Genomic DNA, 18,588 nt, shown 5'->3' with positions numbered 1-18,588 from the left:
CCATTTCTAGTACATCTTAGATTCTCATTCATTCCATGCATGTGTTAGAAATCGGGCCTTACCAAAGACATGCATGATGTTCTTGTTGAAATATCCTAATAATGCACACAAGCAAACATGCAATCTGCCAGATTACTTTGTTCGACTTTGAACAGTCATAACTCAGTCATTTCTTAACCAAATCATGATATTCCTTTTGTATTGGGTAGTTCCACGAGCTAACTTTCAAACCCAGCTGGTCTCACTATAAAATATTAAATATCCGATTTTTAGCAGATTTTACAAAAAGGTTGCGCATACAGCTCTTTTTCTGTGATCACTATTTTTATCTTGCTTAAACAATGGCCTTAAACCCAACCATAAATCTGAGGAAAAATACCTTAGAAACTTAACATATCTAGTGAATTATGGTTGAAATTTCGTGGCTTAAAACCTCACTGAATGGGCTACACAAATTCATGAACTTCAGCCACATTTACACTTCATGCATTATTGCATGCAACTTTTCTTAAATTGTTTGGAATCATTACCCTCATTTCTCTTCTGAATACATTTTTTTACATTTTTCCTTTTGAAAGCCCTTGCATGCATGAGATAATCTGGAAAATTTCAAGAGCTTTTGTTATTTCTTTGATTTATTAGAATTATTGCTAAAACCAATGGCATAAATCATATAAAATACTTCCAGAGGTCAATAAATCCTAAATAAATTCATGGATGATCCTTATGGGGAATAATGAACCCTCACCAAATTTCAGCAATTTTTGTTAATGTTTCATATGATTTCTAATTTTCTTTTATTTAGGACATGATAAATTACAAAACCACTTTATAGGATGTGAAAATTGTATCTAACAATTTTCGCATACCTTACCTGTGATGGGTGACTCCAGAAAATAATTTCAAGATTTTCCATCATGTTTTACTATTTTTCTCAATTTTTGGTAATTATAATGGTCTAAAAATGGGGAAATAGTTCTGATTATCCAAAATTCATGAAAATTTACCAGGATATAATATTATAGAGTAGGAGGTTACATAAAAATTTTGAATATTTTTCTCTACACTAAACTATTTTTCTCTTATTTTCTAAAGTTAATTGCACTAAAATACACTTAAATATACATAAATACCCAAAACCAGTTTATACATTATGAAAACCACTTTTGATATTTTTCCCAGGATATTTATACTGTAAATGATGTTACAAAAATTTATGGTGATTTATTTTAATTGTTTAATATTATTTCTTTAATTAATGACTATTTAAAGGAATAAAGCAAGGAAAAATAGAAATACTCACTGAAAAATATCTTTTATATTTTTCCCAGCCTATTTATGTATAATAACAATTAAATAAAACGTTTGGGTAATTTTGGAAACTGTTTTCTATTAATTTCAGTTTTTATTGAAATAAATGCTCAAAAATCATAAAATATAATTAAACAGCTTGGAAATCCATTTTTATAATTTTCCCAGCTTAGTATTGTGTAATAATAGTTAAATAAAAAGTTTGAGAATTTTTATCCCTCGAATGCTATTTTCGTGAATTTATGTTGTAATAAGGATTTAAAAATTTGGAAAGTTTATATTCCAAGGTTGTAATTAATCGCCCGATATATAGAATTTCATTACTTCAGAAAAAGTGTAACTAATTGATATAAAATCCAATACTAAAACATAAATTGGCATTTCCCTATATGTAGAGTTTAGTATATTAGCATTAGATATCGACATGGAAACTCACTAGTGCGTGTGTTTGATGTCGTAGGATCCCGGTAGTAAGACGTTGGTGCATCCCGAAGTACCGCTTGTGTCTACACAAAACATCGTGAGTATTCACGCACTCCCCTATTTTCGGTTTTTATGTTTTGGGGTGGAAAAGCATGTCCAGAAAAACTACTGTTTGCATGTTGTATTTAAATTGAATTGTATCAAACATGATTGCTATTGTATTGCTATGTTTCTTTATGTATGTCTATGCAACATGGAACATGAGAACTTATCGTACTAAGGCCCTTCCCTTATCTCTAACCATTAACTCTTTGAGCCAATGGTCGTTATGGATAGCGCTATTAGGAATTGACAACTCCTCACTCGCCCGAATCGCTGGAGTGCATGATACCATATTCATCTATGGAACCATAAGCATAGATCTCGATAGGGCTTCAGTCATAGGTTTGGTTGAGACTCATTGTTTGCTCATACACATACAAACGTGTTTCCTGTTCTAGCAATAAACTTGTATACCTTAATAGCAATCAACTTTGTTTTATCATTAAAGCAATGTACTTGTACTTACGAAAAGCATTATTGTACCCTCGATTTATAAACTTGTGATACTTACCAACTATTTTCATAGTTGACGCTCGTTTTACATGCTTTTTCAGGAAGTAATTAGTAAGTGGATGTAAAGATTCATCATCATAGAGCATGCTGCATCGTGTTGAAGCTATTATGAAGCTATATTTTGAACAATGTTATTTTGAAAAACTTGTATTTTGTTTCTTTTGAAGCTATGGGTTGTAAAATTTTAAATACTGCTATGGTGATGTATCTTTATCTTTTGCATTGAAACCGTTATCGATGTCATACCTTGCGTTTCCGCTTTAGCGGGGTGTGACAGAAGTGGTATCAGAGCTAAAGTTATAGAGAACATCGGTTTTTCTTTAAGAAAACACAACCTATAACTAAAACTTACAAAGAAATTCTTTTTACATCAAACATATTACTAGTATAATTAGGTCGAGAGTTGTATTATTGGACCTTGATTAAACATAGCCTGATCACCTATGTTTAATTAAGAAAAGATTTATACAAAGCTTGAGCTAATTATAATGGGAATATGTTCAACAAAAATATTTGAGAAAACTTTATTTTAAAATTTCAAAAGGTTAATTTTGGTGTGTGTAAGCATTGCATATTATAGGCATGCATTGTCATTTATTTCATATCTCATTGAAACTATGTCACAGTCCACTATGTCAACATCGTCATCTTCCTGCGCTACCGCCTCAGCCGATGAATCCGGCTACGTCACTTTTATCCCTCGACGTAATCCCCCCGCCTCGGTAGAAGAAGACCCATCAGAGGATACGGAAGATACTGGGAACTCGGTGGAGATCAGCAATGACAACGCCCCGAGTCAACGACGTGAGGCATCACCTACATCGGTGTTGCCACAGCCACCGCTCTATGGACTTCGCATTCGGAGGACAGCGAGGAAGAGTGTTCCCATTCCAGGAAGGATACCCGCCAGCACAGCAGGACATGGCACGGCAGGACCTAGCAGAGCAGAACCCAGCGATGCAGGACCGAGAGCACCCTCACCTCAGCAAGTCATAGGGATACCTGTCAGACAGCCAGGTATGACCCCAGAGGAGTCCCGGAGATTGCAGTCGATAGCAGCGGGCCTACGTCACAGTCTCGCTGTGATAGCTGGGCATCGAGAAGTTTTTGATGAAGTCTTGGCAGGAATGGAAATCCTGTATCAGCATTCGATGGAGACTGCTGACACTGCTAGTGCTGCTAGACGAGAGGCAGGTCATGCGATGACATCATATTATGTGCTTGGTGGGCTATTACTGATTGTGATGTGATAAGGATGGGAGCATCGACAAAGGAAAGCTCTAGTAGCAAGAGGAAGCCAGCAGATCAGGGAGAGAAGAAGTATGGAGGCAAGTTAGGGAGGAAGCAGAAAGTCTCAAGAAACTTTATGGTAAGAGCCCAGGAGCAAGAACCAGTGAAAACTCAAGAACGGGAAGTGCAGGAGCGAAAGCAGTACTCAGGGCCGCTTCCGAAGTGCAATAAGTGTAACTTGCATCACAAGGGAGCTTGCCCGGTGTGCCAAAACTGTAAGCAAACAGGCCATTACTCGAAGTATTGTAAGGTGAATAAGGAGGGAAAAAGGACATGTTACGAGTGCGGGAGTACTGATCATCTCCGTAGAGCATGTCCTAAACTGAACAATGGACCTGGTAACAATGGAAAAGGCCAAGCCAGGAAAAACTTTCAAGGAAATCAAGTTGGACGCCCAAGAGGTGTAGCCTTTGTGATTGGTGCAGAAGAAGCTCGTCAGAACCATGAAGTGATAACAAGTGCGTTTCTCCTGAACAACCATTTTGCATCAGTAATATTCGATGCGGGAGCAGATAGGAGTTTTGTTTCTTTAGCATTTAGACCGTTAATTGGCTTGAAATCGGTAAAGATGAGGAATGCTTATGCTATTGAACTTGTTGATGGGTATGAAATTAGGGCTAGTGATATAATTCCTGGTTGTACTTTGAATTTAGCTGATAAACTCTTTAGCATTGACCTAATTCCTATAGAGCTAGGTAGTTTTGATGTGATAGTAGGGATGGATTGGTTATCCAAAAATAGAGCGGACATTGGTTGTTATGAGAAAGTCATTAGAGTGCCTCTCCCTAATGGAGAAACCCTTATCATACACGGTGAGAAGCCAGGAAGAAGTTTAAACATAGTATCAAGCATGAAGATTCACAAATACCTGAAGAAGAATTGTATTGCATTCATGGCCCACGTGCTAGAGAGAGAACCTGAAGTTAAGCAACTCAAGGAGATTCCAGTGGTTCAAAACTATCCCGAAGTATTTCCGGAGGAATTGCCCGGTCTACCCCCTTATAAGCAGGTCGAATTTCGGATAGACTTAGTTCCCGGAGTGGCACCGGTAGCAAAAGCACCATATCGCCTTGCACCATCCGAGATGCAAGAACTATCTGGACAACTTCAAGAACTTCTAGACAAAGGGTTTATTCGACCAAGTTCTTCACCTTGGGGAGCCCCAGTGTTATTCGTCAAAAAGAAAGATGGTTCGTTCCGAATGTGCATTGATTACAGAGAATTGAACAAGTTGACAATCAAGAATCGATATCCCCTCCCTAGAATAGATGACTTGTTCGATCAGTTGCAGGGCGCTTCCTACTTCTCAAAAATCGACCTTCGGTCAGGGTATCATCAGCTAAGAATTCACGAAGAGGACATTCACAAAACAACATTTAGAACCCGTTATGGACATTATGAGTTCTTAGTCATGCCTTTTGGACTAACGAACGCACCCGCTGTATTCATGGATTTGATGAATACGGTTTGTAGACCATACCTAGACAGGTTTGTAATTGTATTTATCGATGACATACTTGTTTACTCACGGACCAAAGAAGATCACAATAAACATCTAAAGCTAGTGTTGGAGCTGTTGAAGGAACAGAAATTGTATGCCAAGTTCACTAAGTGTGAATTTTGGATTCGGGAAGTACATTTTCTTGGTCATGTGATCGGTGAAAGAGGAATCCATGTAGATCCAGCTAAGATAGAGGCAATCAAGAAATGGGAGGCCCCCAAAACCCCGACAGAAATACGACAATTCCTAGGATTAGCTGGGTACTACAGACGCTTCATTGAGAACTTCTCTAGGATTGCTCAACCATTAACATCTTTGACCCAAAAGGATAGAAAATTTCTCTGGGAAGAGAAACACGAAGAGGCGTTTCAAATCCTGAAAAACAAGCTGTGCAATGCACCAATTCTGGCTTTACCAGAAGGATTAGAGAACTTTGTGGTGTATTGTGATGCGTCTCATCAAGGATTAGGATGTGTGCTAATGCAAAAAGATAAGGTCATTGCATATGCTTCCAGACAACTCAAACCGCACGAGAAGAATTATACCACCCATGATCTAGAACTAGGAGCAATAGTTTTCGCCCTTAAGATATGGAGGCATTATTTGTACGGAACCAAGTGCACCATTTATACCGATCACAAAAGCCTTCAGCATATCCTGGATCAGAAAATGTTAAACATGCGGCAGAGAAGATGGGTAGAGTTGTTTAGTGATTATGATTGTGAGATACGATATCACCCAGGGAAGGCTAACGTAGTAGCCGACGCTCTTAGTAGGAAAGAAAGAGTGAAACCTTCCCATGTGAGAGCTTTGGGAATGGTAATTCAGACAAGCTTGAAATCTCAAATCATTAATGCCCAGGAGAAAGCGTTATGCAAGGAAAATCTTCCAAGCGAAACTTTACATGGTTTGGAAGAAAGATTTGAAACCAAACCTGATGGAGTTCGTTATTTTAAAGACAGGGTCTGGATTCCAAGGGTTAACAACCTGAAATTCCCCAATGGAAATGGGAGCAAATATCTATGGACTTTGTTACCAAACTTCCTAGAACTGCTAAAGGTCATGACTCAATTTGGGTCATAGTGGATCGATTGACGAAATTTGCACACTTTCTCCCCATTCGAGAAGATTTCAAGATGGAAAAATTGGCCCAAATCTACATCAACAAAATTGTTTCTCTGCATGGTGTACCCCTATCTATCATTTCTGATAGAGATAGTCATTTTACATCTCGATTTTGGTGGATGTTACAGAGGGCACTAGGAACCAAGATAGATTTGAGCACAGCTTACCACCATCAGACAGATGGGCAAACAGAGAGAACAATACAAACATTGGAAGACATGCTACGAGCGTGTGTCATTGAGTTCAAAGGAAATTGGGATACTCATTTACCCCTAATTGAGTTTTCCTACAATAACAGTTACCACACGAGTATCCAATGTGCTCCATATGAAGCATTGTATGGACGCAAGTGTCGTTCGCCCTTATGCTGGACAGAAATCGGAGACAGACAGTTGACTAGAGTCGAACTTATCCAGGAAACATCCGACAAGATTGCTATCATCAAGGATAAGCTTAAAGCTGCTAGAGATCGTCAGAAAAGTTATGCGGATAGTCGTCGAAAACCATTAGAATTCCAAGTAGGAGACAAGGTACTTTTAAAAGTGTCGCCTTGGAAAGGGCTTGTGCGTTTTGGTAAGAAAGGAAAACTAAGCCCGAGATATGTTGGACCCTTTGAAATCCTTGAAAGGATTGGTCCAGTAGCGTATAAACTCCAATTGCCCCAAGAGTTAAGCGCTATTCACGACACATTCCACATCTCCAACCTTAAGAAATGTCTAGCCGACGAAACATTGATAGTACCCCTGGAGGAAATTAAGATCAATGATAAGCTGAGCTTCGTTGAGGAACCGATAGAAATCCTTGACAGGGAGGTAAAACAACTTAAGCAGAGTAAGATCCCGATTGTGAAAGTTCCATGGAACTCAAAACGCGGGCCGGAGTACACCTAGGAGCGCGAGGACTACATAAATGAAATGTATCCGCAACTATTCCCTTGCGATGACAAGCGATGACATAGAATGAATTTCGGGACGAAATTCTTTTTAAGTGGGGGATACTGTGACAACTGCCAATTCAGGTCATTCTTGGACTCATGAATCTTTATAATAACCATTCATGCATAACATGCCATGACCTAGTAGTATAAATTAGGTCAAAAATCTTGCATAAACTAGGATCCAACTAAGGTCTAGGACTAATATACTTGATACTTACAATTCTAGTAAGTTGCTTAGCTACAATAGGAAATGCTAATACTATAATTAGAATAAAGCTTCAAGCTTTGTTATAATTGAAATAGGGTATAAAACTCTAAAAATAAATTAAAACATTCTAATTATACTTCAACATGTTGTTGAATATCAAACAATATTCCAAAAACCCTAAAGAGCCAAAAATCCAAAGTTATAAATTATAAAGCTTAAAAACTTTATAAAATTTAGCTATAAACTTCCTAATATCAAATTTTATTAATCAAATTATGGATTATACCAATGAACTAGAAATATAAATTACAAGTATTAATCATAAATTATTTGTTGAAAACAAGATTTTTAAATAAATCAAATTGCTTAATAAACATTTTGTAAAAATGAATGTTTTTATATAAAATATAGGAGGGAAGTTTATAAAGTTTAAAATTTAGGAGAGAGGAGGCCAAAATGCATGCAAAAACCGGCCATCACCTCTCCCCATGCCCTCTCTCTTCCCCAAAACACAATCATTAAGCTTAAACCCTTACTCCACCTCTTCCCTCTTCACTCTCTCACTTCACTCTCTTCACACACTTCACTCTCTTCTTCCCTCTCTCTAAACTCACGAAAATCATCTCATTTCTCTGCAAAATTTCGAGATTGTGAAGCCCTTGAAGTGTTCTTACTTCTCTCAAGGTCAAAACCAAGGTAAACAACAACATCTTCTTCCATAGTTTCATGGTTAAACCTCTTTTTCTTCTTAGTCTTCTCTACTTTTCGGATTCTATGCCTTTCCATGGCTAGAAATCTTTATTCTCCCCTTGTGGTTTGTAGATTCTCACCATAACACAATGCATGTGTTAGAGATGGTGAAAATCCGGGATCAAACCCATGCAAGGAGTGGAAAAGATGCACATATGATCATGTGACATCAAAACCTAATATTTCATGTTCTTCTCCATTTCTTTTGTGTTCATGCATCAACAAAAGCATTTAAACCATTTCTAGTACATCTTGGATGCTCATTCATTCCATGCATGTGTTAGAAATCGGGCCTTACCAAAGACATGCATGATGTTCTTGTTGAAATATCCTAATAATGCACACAAGCAAACATGCAATCTGCCAGATTACTTTGTTCGACTTTGAACAGTCATAACTCAGTCATTTCTTAACCAAATCATGATATTCTTTTTGTATTGGTTAGTTCCACGAGTTAACTTTCAAACCCAACTGGTCTCACTGTAAAATATTAAATATCCGAGTTTTAGCAGATTTTACAAAAAGGTTGCGCATACAGCTCTTTTTCTGTGATCACTATTTTTATCTTGCTTAAACAATGGCCTTAAACCCAACCATAAATCTGAGGAAAAATACCTTAGAAACTTAACATATCTAGTGAATTATGGTTGAAATTTCGTGGCTTAAAACCTCACTGAATGGGCTACACAAATTCATGAACTTCAGCCACATTTACACTTCATGCATTATTGCATGCAACTTTTCTTAAATTGTTTGGAATCATTACCCTCATTTCTCTTCTGAATACATTTTTTTTACATTTTTCCATTTGAAATCCCTTGCATGCATGAGATAATCTGGAATATTTCAAGAGCTTTTGTTATTTCTTTGATTTATTAGAATTATTGCTAAAACCAAGGGCATAAATCATATTAATACTTCCAGAGGTCAATAAATCCTAAATAAATTCATGGATGATCCTTATGGGGAATAATGACCCCTCACCAAATTTCAGCAATTTTTGTTACTGTTTCATAGGATTTCTAGTTTTCTTTTATTTAGGACATGATAAATTACAAAACCACTTTATAGGATGTGAAAATTGTATCTAACAATTTTCGCATACCTTACCTGTGATGGGTGACTCCAGAAAATAATTTCAAGATTTTCCATCATGTTTTAATATTTTTCCCAATTTTTGGTAATTATAATGGTCTAAAAATAGGAGAAATAGTTCTGTTTATCCAAAATTCATGAAAATTTACCAGGATATAGTATTATAGAGTAGGAGGTTACATAAAAATTTGGAATATTTTTCTCTACATTAAACTATTTTTCTCTTATTTTCTAAAGTTAATTGCACTAAAATACACTTAAATATACTTAAATACCCAAAACCAGTTTATACATTATAAAAACCACTTTTGATATTTTTCCCAGGATATTTATACTGTAAATGATGTTACAAAAATTTATGGTGATTTATTTTAATTGTTTAATATTATTTCTTTAATTAATGACTATTTAAAGGAATAAAGCAAGGAAAAATAGAAATACTCACTGAAAAATATCTTTTATATTTTTCCCAGCCTATTTATGTATAATAACAATTAAATAAAAAGTTTGGGTAATTTTGGAAACTGTTTTCTATTTATTTCAATTTTTATTGAAATAAATGCTCAAAAATCATAAAATATAATTAAACAGCTTGGAAATCCATTTTTATAATTTTCCCAGCTTAGTATTGTGTAATAACAGTTAAATAAAAAGTTTGAGAATTTTTATCCCTTGAATGCTATTTTCGTGAATTTATGTTGTAATAAGGACTTAAAAATTTGGAAAGTTTATATTCCAAGGTTGTAATTAATCGCCCGATATATAGAATTTCATTACTTCAGAAAAAGTGTAACTAATTGATATAAAATCCAATACTAAAACATAAATTGGTATTTCCTTATATGTAGAGTTTAGTATATTAGCATTAGATATCGACATGGAAACTCACTAGTGCGTGTGTTCGATGTCGTAGGATCCCGGTAGTAAGACGTTGGTGCATCCCGAAGTACCGCTTGTGTCTACACAAAACATCGTGAGTATTCACGCACTCCCCTATTTTCGGTTTTTATGTTTTGGGGTGGAAAAGCATGTCCAGAAAAACTACTGTTTGCATGTTGTATTTAAATTGAATTGTATCAAACATGATTGCTATTGTATTGCTATGTTTCTTTATGTATGTCTATGCAACACGGAACATGAGAACTTATCGTACTATGGCCCTTCCCTTATCTCTAACCATTAACTCTTTGAGCCAATGGTCGTTATGGATAGCGCTATTAGGAATTGACAACTCCTCACTCGCCCGAATCGCTGGAGTGCATGATACCATATTCATCTATGGAACGATAAGCATAGATCTCGATAGAGCTTCAGTCATAGGTTTGGTTGAGACTCATTGTTTGCTCATACATATACAAACGTGTTTCCCGTTCTAGCAATAAACTTGTATACCTTAATAGCAATCAACTTTGTTTTATCATTAAAGCAATGTACTTGTACTTACGAAAAGCATTATTGTACCCTCGATTTATAAACTTGTGATACTCACCAACTATTTTCATAGTTGACGCTCGTTTTACATGCTTTTTCAGGAAGTAATTAGTAAGTGGATGTAAAGATTCATCATCATAGAGCATGTTGCATCGTGTTGAAGCTATTATGAAGATATATTTTGAACAATGTTATTTTGAAAAACTTGTGTTTTGTTTCTTTTGAAGCTTTGGGTTGTAAACTTTTAAATACTGCTATGGTGATGTATCTTTATCTTTTGCATTGAAACCGTTATCGCTGTCATACCTTGCGTTTCCGCTTTAGCGGGGTGTGACAGCTAACAATCAAATAATGCTACCAAGCTTGAGCAAACTTCAAAACCTCACCTAAGAAGGACTAAAGGTTAGAAGGGAGAAGTAATGAAGCTATGAGTTGAGAAAAGAGTGATCACAGCAAGGTCTCTAAAACAGACCTGCTGTTCAAAACGGATTTACTCCAAAATATAAAACAGAAACATAGCTTTAACTAACTTTTATAGCAAACTATGATTGCTTAGGATTCCAAAAATATAAAGAACTCATTCTAACTCCAAAAGATGAATTAAATATGAATTTTACAAAATGGTGTATCACTTCTGTCTCCAACAATACAGTCAAGTGATGTTGGCCAATTCTACCCAACTTGTGAGTAGAATTCGTCCAAAATAAAATTAAGAGAATTAAAGGACATACACGTGAAAGTCTCAGAGTTGGAATTTAATGAAAAGCATCTCTCAAACTCCAGATATAAAATTCACATTGTGGATAATCACAGCACTAGCAAAAGCTGGTGACTGCCCACTGACCTGGAGTGTGGATCCATTCTAACCAATTTATAACTGAAATAACACCCCAAGCAATCCAGATATTAAACTCATAATATAAGGAACATATAGAAACTTGGAATCACTCTGGATCCTTTTCCAAGCCTTAGAAATGATGAAAACAAAATGACATATCAGAACAGACCCGAATCAGACCTAACAGCAAAGATGCCATTATTTCACATAGATAAAGCCCTTATCAGTGAGGTTGGCCTGCTTAAGAAAGTTAGCCAACTCAATTTGTGAACGTTTGGAACTGGTTTGGGGTCCGTTTGAGTTCTAGATATCCAGATATGATTTTTACAAAATGACTACAGATCTGATGGAAAACAGAATCGTAGCCACCCGTGATTCCTTTTTGGCTTATCCATCCTTCTCCTTTTGAAACACATTTTAAGATGTGTTCATCATCCCAATTCAGTCCCCATGATAATGGTGGTACTAAAAATGGTTAGGGATCATTAGGATTTCATTTAGCCACAAGGATGTAATAATAATCAACATGAAAATAAACATAAGAACATAAAATCATCATTCTCCCTTTTAGGGTTTCCATGATCTTTTGCCACATGTAATCCCCTAGATCCGTCATCCACCATATATGGGGTGAAGATAGGATATTGAGATGATGTATAACACACAATTACAAATCAAATAACAAGGAGAAGAAGTGAAGATGAAATCATAAAACTAGAACAAGGTTATGAATCAAGTTGTAAGAAAGGATAAGGAGGTTCATACCAATACGAATCAAGGCTGGAAATGAACAAGAATTAAGCTCCAAACAGCCCCTTGGCTGCTCTTGATCCCAAAGAGAGAGAGAGGGACGATTTTTGAGAGAGAGGTAGGGTTTAGAGTGTTTTCCTTTTGTGTGTTCCAAATGATTCAATTTACACATTAAGTACTATTTACTAGATGGACTTTACAAATAGGCCCATAGTCCATGGACTTCAATAAAAGGAGTTTACAAGATGATAAAAAGAGTCCAATAACATAAAAAATTAGGCATTGGTTAAATAAATTAACCCAAGGTTGCAAGGATAATTAAATTAAAATAACCAAACGTACCGAGAAAACCCGGGGCGTTACAACTCTCCCCCACTAAGAACGGACTTCGTCCTCGAAGTCAACACCTAGAAACAGATCCGGATAATGAGCCCGCATCTCGCATTCCGGTTCCCAAGTCCATTTCGAACCCTTCCAATGTTGCCACTGCACCTTAACCAGGTTTATAGTCTTGTTGCGGAGAGCTTTCGTCTTTCGTTCTAGAATAGCGATTGGTTTCTCAACATAATTGAGACGCTCGTCAATCTGTATGTCCTCTAGTGGTATCACAGCAGTCTCATCAACAACACATTTTCGTAACTGAGATACGTGGAACGTATTATGAATTAGACTAAGCTCGTCAGGCAACTCCAAGCGGTAAGCCACCTTTCCCACACGGGCTATGACCTTGTAGGGTCCAACGAATCGGGGTCCGAGCTTTCCCCGCTTCCGAAATCGAATCACACCTTTCCAGGGGGAGACTTTAAGCAATACATAATCTCCCACCTGGAACTCAAGATTGGAGCGTCTTTTATCAGCATAACTTTTCTGACGACTGCTTGCTGTGACCAAATGTTCCCGAATCACTTGGATTTTCTCTGTAGTCCGTAGCACGATATCGGTACTCCCAAGTACCCTCTGCCCAACCTCGCCCCAACAAACAGGCGTCCTGCACTTCCTCCCGTACAAGGCTTCATACGGAGGCATTTTAATGCTCGAGTGATAGCTGTTGTTATAAGAAAACTCAGCTAGATGTAGATGGTCATCCCAACTACCCCCAAAATCAATCGCACATGCCCTAAGCATGTCCTCCAAGGTCTTAATTATCCGCTCACTCTGCCCGTCTGTCTGCGGATGGAAGGCAGTGCTAAAATGTAATCGTGTGCCCAACTCCTCTTGAAACTTCCTCCAGAACCGAGAAGTGAATCGGGTGTCCCGATCGGAGACGATAGAAACGGGAACCCCGTGTAATGAGACAATCTCCCGAAAAAAGATCTCGGCTAATTTCTCCGCCGATGAGCTCTCCTTTATAGCCAGAAAGTGAGCACTCTTAGTCAAACGATCACCAATCACCCATATCGTATCGGATCCTCGGGCAGTTCTAGGAAGTTTTGTAATGAAGTCCATGGTTAGATGCTCCCATTTCCATTCAGGAATCTCCAATGGTTGCAAGTTCCCATGTGGTTTCTGGTGTTCCGCCTTGACCTTCCGACAGGTCATACATTCTTCCACAAATCGAGCTACATCATTCTTCATTCCATGCCACCAGTAAGCCTCATGGAGGTCTTGATACATTTTAGTAGCACCAGGATGGATAGAAAATTTTGACTTATGAGACTCATCCACTAGGGTTTTCCGATTTCCCCCGGTATATGGAACCCAAACCCTATCGTAGCGAGTCATCAAACCCCGCCTGTCTCGTTCCATCTTAGGCAACTCTTTCCTAATCTTCTCACGCCTGATGTTTTCCTCCAGTATTGCCGTCTTTTGGGCATCCCAGATTAGATCTAACAAAGACGACACCATCGTGATCCGAAGACACTTAGCTCGAATCGGTTTGGCAGATTGTTTACGACTGAGAGCATCAGCTACCACATTAGCTTTACCGGGGTGGTAGTGAATTTCACAATCATAATCTTTTACCACATCCAACCATCAGATCTGCCTCATGTTCAAATCCCGCTGCTCGAACAAATATTTCAGACTCTTATGGTCAGTGTGTATAATAAACTTCACTCCATAGAGATAGTGTCTCCAAATCTTAAGAGCGAAAACAACAGCCCCAAGCTCCAAATCATGAGTGGGGTAGTTTCGTTCGTGGGGTTTCAGCTGTCGGGAGGCATAGGCTATCACCCTATCTCGTTGCATTAACACGGCACCAAGACCCTGAAGCGATGCATCACAGTAAACCACCATATCCTCAACCCCATCAAGTAAGGCCAAAATCAGAGCATCACACAATCGCATCCTTAACTCATCGAACGCCAGCTGCTGCTCCGGGTCCCAAACGAAATTCATTGATTTCTTGGTCAATCGGGTGAGTGGTAAGGCGATTTTAGAGAAATTTTCAATGAACCTCCGGTAATAACCAGCTAAACCCAAGAAACTGCAAATTTCAGAAGGTGTTTTCGGAATCTTCCATTGTTTAACCGCATCAACCTTGGCTTGATCGACCTTGATACCGTGTTTGTTTACCACATGCCCCAAGAACTGAACTTCTTCCAACCAAAATTCACATTTTGAGAATTTAGCATAAAGCCTTTCTCTTGCCAGAGTTTCCAGAATCTCCCGAAGGTGTTGCTGATGCTCCTCTCTGCTCTTAGAATAGACTAAGATATCATCTATGAACACTATGACCGAACGGTCTAGCATCAGGCTACACACCCGGTTCATGAGATCCATGAATGCTGCGGGTGCATTGGTGAGCCCAAAAGGCATCACCACGAATTCAAAGTGCCCATATCGAGTACTGAATGCTGTTTTCTCAATGTCTTCTTCACGAACACGCATCTGTTGGTAACCGGAACATAAATCAATCTTGGAAAACCAAGACGCTCCCTGAAGCTGATCGAAAAGATCGTCAATACGTGGCAACGGGTACCTATTGCTTATCGTGCGCTTGTTTAGCTCCCTATAATCAATACACATTCGCTGGGATCCATCTTTCTTCTTCACAAAGAGAATAGGAGCACCCCAAGGCGAGCAACTTGGTCGTATAAACCCTTTATCACTTAGTTCTTGAAGTTGATCTTGGAGCTCTTTCATTTCAGGTGGTGCCAAGTGGTAAGGAGATTTCGCTACCGGAGTCGCACCTGGCACCAAATCAATGCGAAACTCCACTTGCCGAACAGGTGGCAAGCCAGGGAGTTCCTCCGAAAAGACATCGCTGAAGTCGGAAACGATAGGAACGTCGTCTAGTGCTATAGCAGAAGAGCAAGAAGCCATAGCCAGGCGGGGAATGTCCCCCTGAATAATAAGTTCTCCACCTCTAGGGTTTCGAACACGAACTTGCTTCTTACGACAGTGGATTTCCGCATCAAACACATCAAGCCAATCCATGCCTATGGTAACGCAGAGCTCTCGCATCACAATAGGGATAAGATCAATAGGGAATTCAACTCCAGAAAACTCGAGAGTGCAACCCCGATAGACATCGGTGACATAAATAGTGCGGTTGTCGGCAACTTCGACAACCATTGGGTGAGCCAATTTTACGATACTACACCCCAGACGATTAATAAACGTGCGAGATACAAAAGAATTGGTAGCACCGCTATCAAACATAACAACAACAGGCTTGGAATCTAGCAAATAAGTTCCTGTTTTACCACATACGATCATGTAAACAATTCTAACTACCATTTATTAAATAATGGCAGGAGAGAAAAGGAAAAAAAAAATTTACCTACCACTGTCGCGGAAATCACCGGCTCATCCGCAGTCATCTGGTGAGCACGACCTCGGGTCACCATAGTGGGTCCCTTAGAAGACGATGCAATTGCAGGATTTGTACCGCCGCTTCCTTTACCAGCCTTCAACTTCGGGCATTCGGGCTTCTTGTGTCCCGTCTCGTTGCAGTGATAGCAGACGGGAGCAGCATAAGTAATTTGAGGAACTACACTCGTAGGGGGAGCCCTACAATTCTTCCAATGATGCGTTGGCTTTTTACAGTTGTAGCATATCAACGGATTTTTCTCGCCCTGACCTGAAGACGGCCTGTACTCATACCTTGACTTACCACCCTGCTTTTGCTTTTTCTGGGCATCTCCGGATGTCTTGGAAGAGGTGTCATTGGCCTTCCTCTTGGTTTGGGTCTGCAACTCGATTTCCCTCCTCCTTGCTGCATCCATGATCGCGGATAAAGTCGGGAACTCCTGCATGCTAACAAATTCCCGAATCTCGGTATGTAGAATCGTACAATATTGGCTGACCAACCAGGCCTCGTTCCCAGCAAATGAGGGACAAAAAGATAGCATCTCCAAGAACTTGGCGTTCAGGTCGCTAACAGACTCGGTAGTTTGCTGTAAGGCCATGAACTCTTGCTGCATCCGCTGCTGCTCCACCTTGGGCACATATTGTGCCTCGAACCTCTCCACAAATTGGGCCCAAGACATGGCCCTCACTTCTTCCTCGTTTAATAGAGCGGTGATGGTGTTCCACCATGTCTTTCCCCTTTTTCACAGCTGATTCATGGCTATCACAACTTTGTACTGGTCCGGACACCCAACAGTCATGAAGGCGCCCTCAACATCTGACACCCAATGCTTAGCAGCAACTGGGTCCGATTCACCATTCCAAAGAGGAGGGCTACACTTGCTGAACTTCTCGAAGTAGTATGCCGAATCCCGAATGGGCGGAGCCGGTAACGCTCCCCCGGGAATAGCTGTGAGGCGCTCATCCAGAAGAGCTTTGACCTGGTTGATTATGTCATTGGTCACTCCCGGGATTAGTTCATTGAAAGCGTTATTGAATTCCTCAGCGACAATATTCCTAACTTGCTCCATTTGGAGCTGATTATGGTGAGCAGGCGGAGCCATCTGTATCCGTAGAAGGAGGAAAATATTTAGAAATAATTCAGCCTAGATATTTCTAGGAAGACGAAACACTCAGCTTGCCGAAAATTTCTCAACCTTGCCCCGACCCGAAACCGGCACCGATGTTTCAAATAGTAGGGGCCCTTCTACTATCTTCCACACAAGTTCCAATTTCGCAATCGCATCTAGTTTCAAAATTTCCAGCTCGCTCTAGCCGTTAATTTTACATCTCTCTCACATGTTAACATTAAATAAGTGTGTAATCTAGCATTTTAAGACTAGTAGAATCCAATTCATAGTCAACAATTTAACATAAATATTTAACATAAGAAATAAGGCTTACTTGGCTGGCCGACTGGCACACCGTGACATCTTTCACTACTAGTCTTCAGAAACTTTGAAAAATCTTTTCAAAAGAGAATAAACTATTATAGAGCTTCAAATTTGAGTCTAGAACATCCACAAGAATGCCTAGTTCCCTCAAACTGTGGCTCTGATACCAACTTGTGACACCCAAATTTTTTTTTAAAAAATTTTTTTAAACTTTTAAAACGCATCTTAAATTAAATTAAAACAACTGAAATAGTCATAACATAATGCATCAACTTAATAATCATATAAAATAAGTGCGGAAGTAATAATAATAATAAGGTCCCAACAAAATAACTAATAGCGATGTCCCGATGCTCCATGTCAAGCCTTAGCCTCTTTAATCTTAACACCTGAAAAGTTATAAGGGAAAAACGTAAGCACGAAGCTTAGTGAATTCAAACACAGACATTGTACTAACATTCATATTTACTAGCCCTAATTCATTTTCCAATTATAATGATACAGGCAAAGAACGAATCAATGTCTATATTACGAGAAGGACTTGTAGGTTTGAACCGCACCGGGAAGATCCCGTATCATTTGGCCCTAATCACTGCACCTCACGAAGAGTATTACGTTGGTGATCTTACCTACCCACCGCACTGGTAAATCCATATCCTTTGGTGGTGTCCCCATATCCATAATTAGTTACATACAGTGCACATGTACGAATTAAAACAATACTTATATAGCATGCTTTTATAATAAATTCAAATAATCACACACGAGCTAACTAGCAAACACAATCATCAATACAACGGTGTGAGAGAACTCACCTTGAGTGAGTATTAAGGATGGCTAAGAATCAAATAATGCTACCAAGCTTGAGCAAACTTCAAAACCTCACCTAAGAAGGACTAAAGGTTAGAAGGGAGAAGTAATGAAGCTATGAGTTGAGAAAAGAGTGATCACAGCAAGGTCTCTAAAACAGACCTGCTGTTCAAAACGGATTTACTCCAAAATATAAAACAGAAACATAGATTTAACTAACTTTTATAGGAAACTATGATTGCTTAGGATTCCACAAATATAAAGAACTCATTCTAACTCCAAAAGATGAATTAAATATGAATTTTACAAAATGGTGTA

General features: G+C 38.6%; 1 protein-coding gene across 1 annotated transcript in view; it reads right to left on the bottom strand.

The window, feature by feature from the left end:
• The window catches only part of LOC145040578 (uncharacterized), a 32,859-nt gene extending 16,152 nt beyond the window's left edge, over positions 1–16,707 (bottom strand). Inside the window, exons 1-2 of the mRNA XM_078988490.1 lie at positions 15,999–16,707; positions 15,315–15,912 (exon numbers count right to left, since the gene is read on the bottom strand). Of these exons, the coding sequence (XP_078844616.1) occupies positions 15,315–15,912; positions 15,999–16,707 (1,307 nt within the window). The remainder of the gene's footprint in view (positions 1–15,314; positions 15,913–15,998) is intronic.
• Between the last annotated feature and the right edge of the window lie 1,881 nt (positions 16,708–18,588).

Source organism: Lactuca saligna, chromosome 4, assembly GCF_052625555.1.
Source record: "Lactuca saligna cultivar CGN05327 chromosome 4, ASM5262555v1, whole genome shotgun sequence".
Classification (NCBI taxonomy): Eukaryota; Viridiplantae; Streptophyta; class Magnoliopsida; order Asterales; family Asteraceae; genus Lactuca; species Lactuca saligna.
This window is presented reverse-complemented; position numbering and strand designations above follow the sequence as displayed.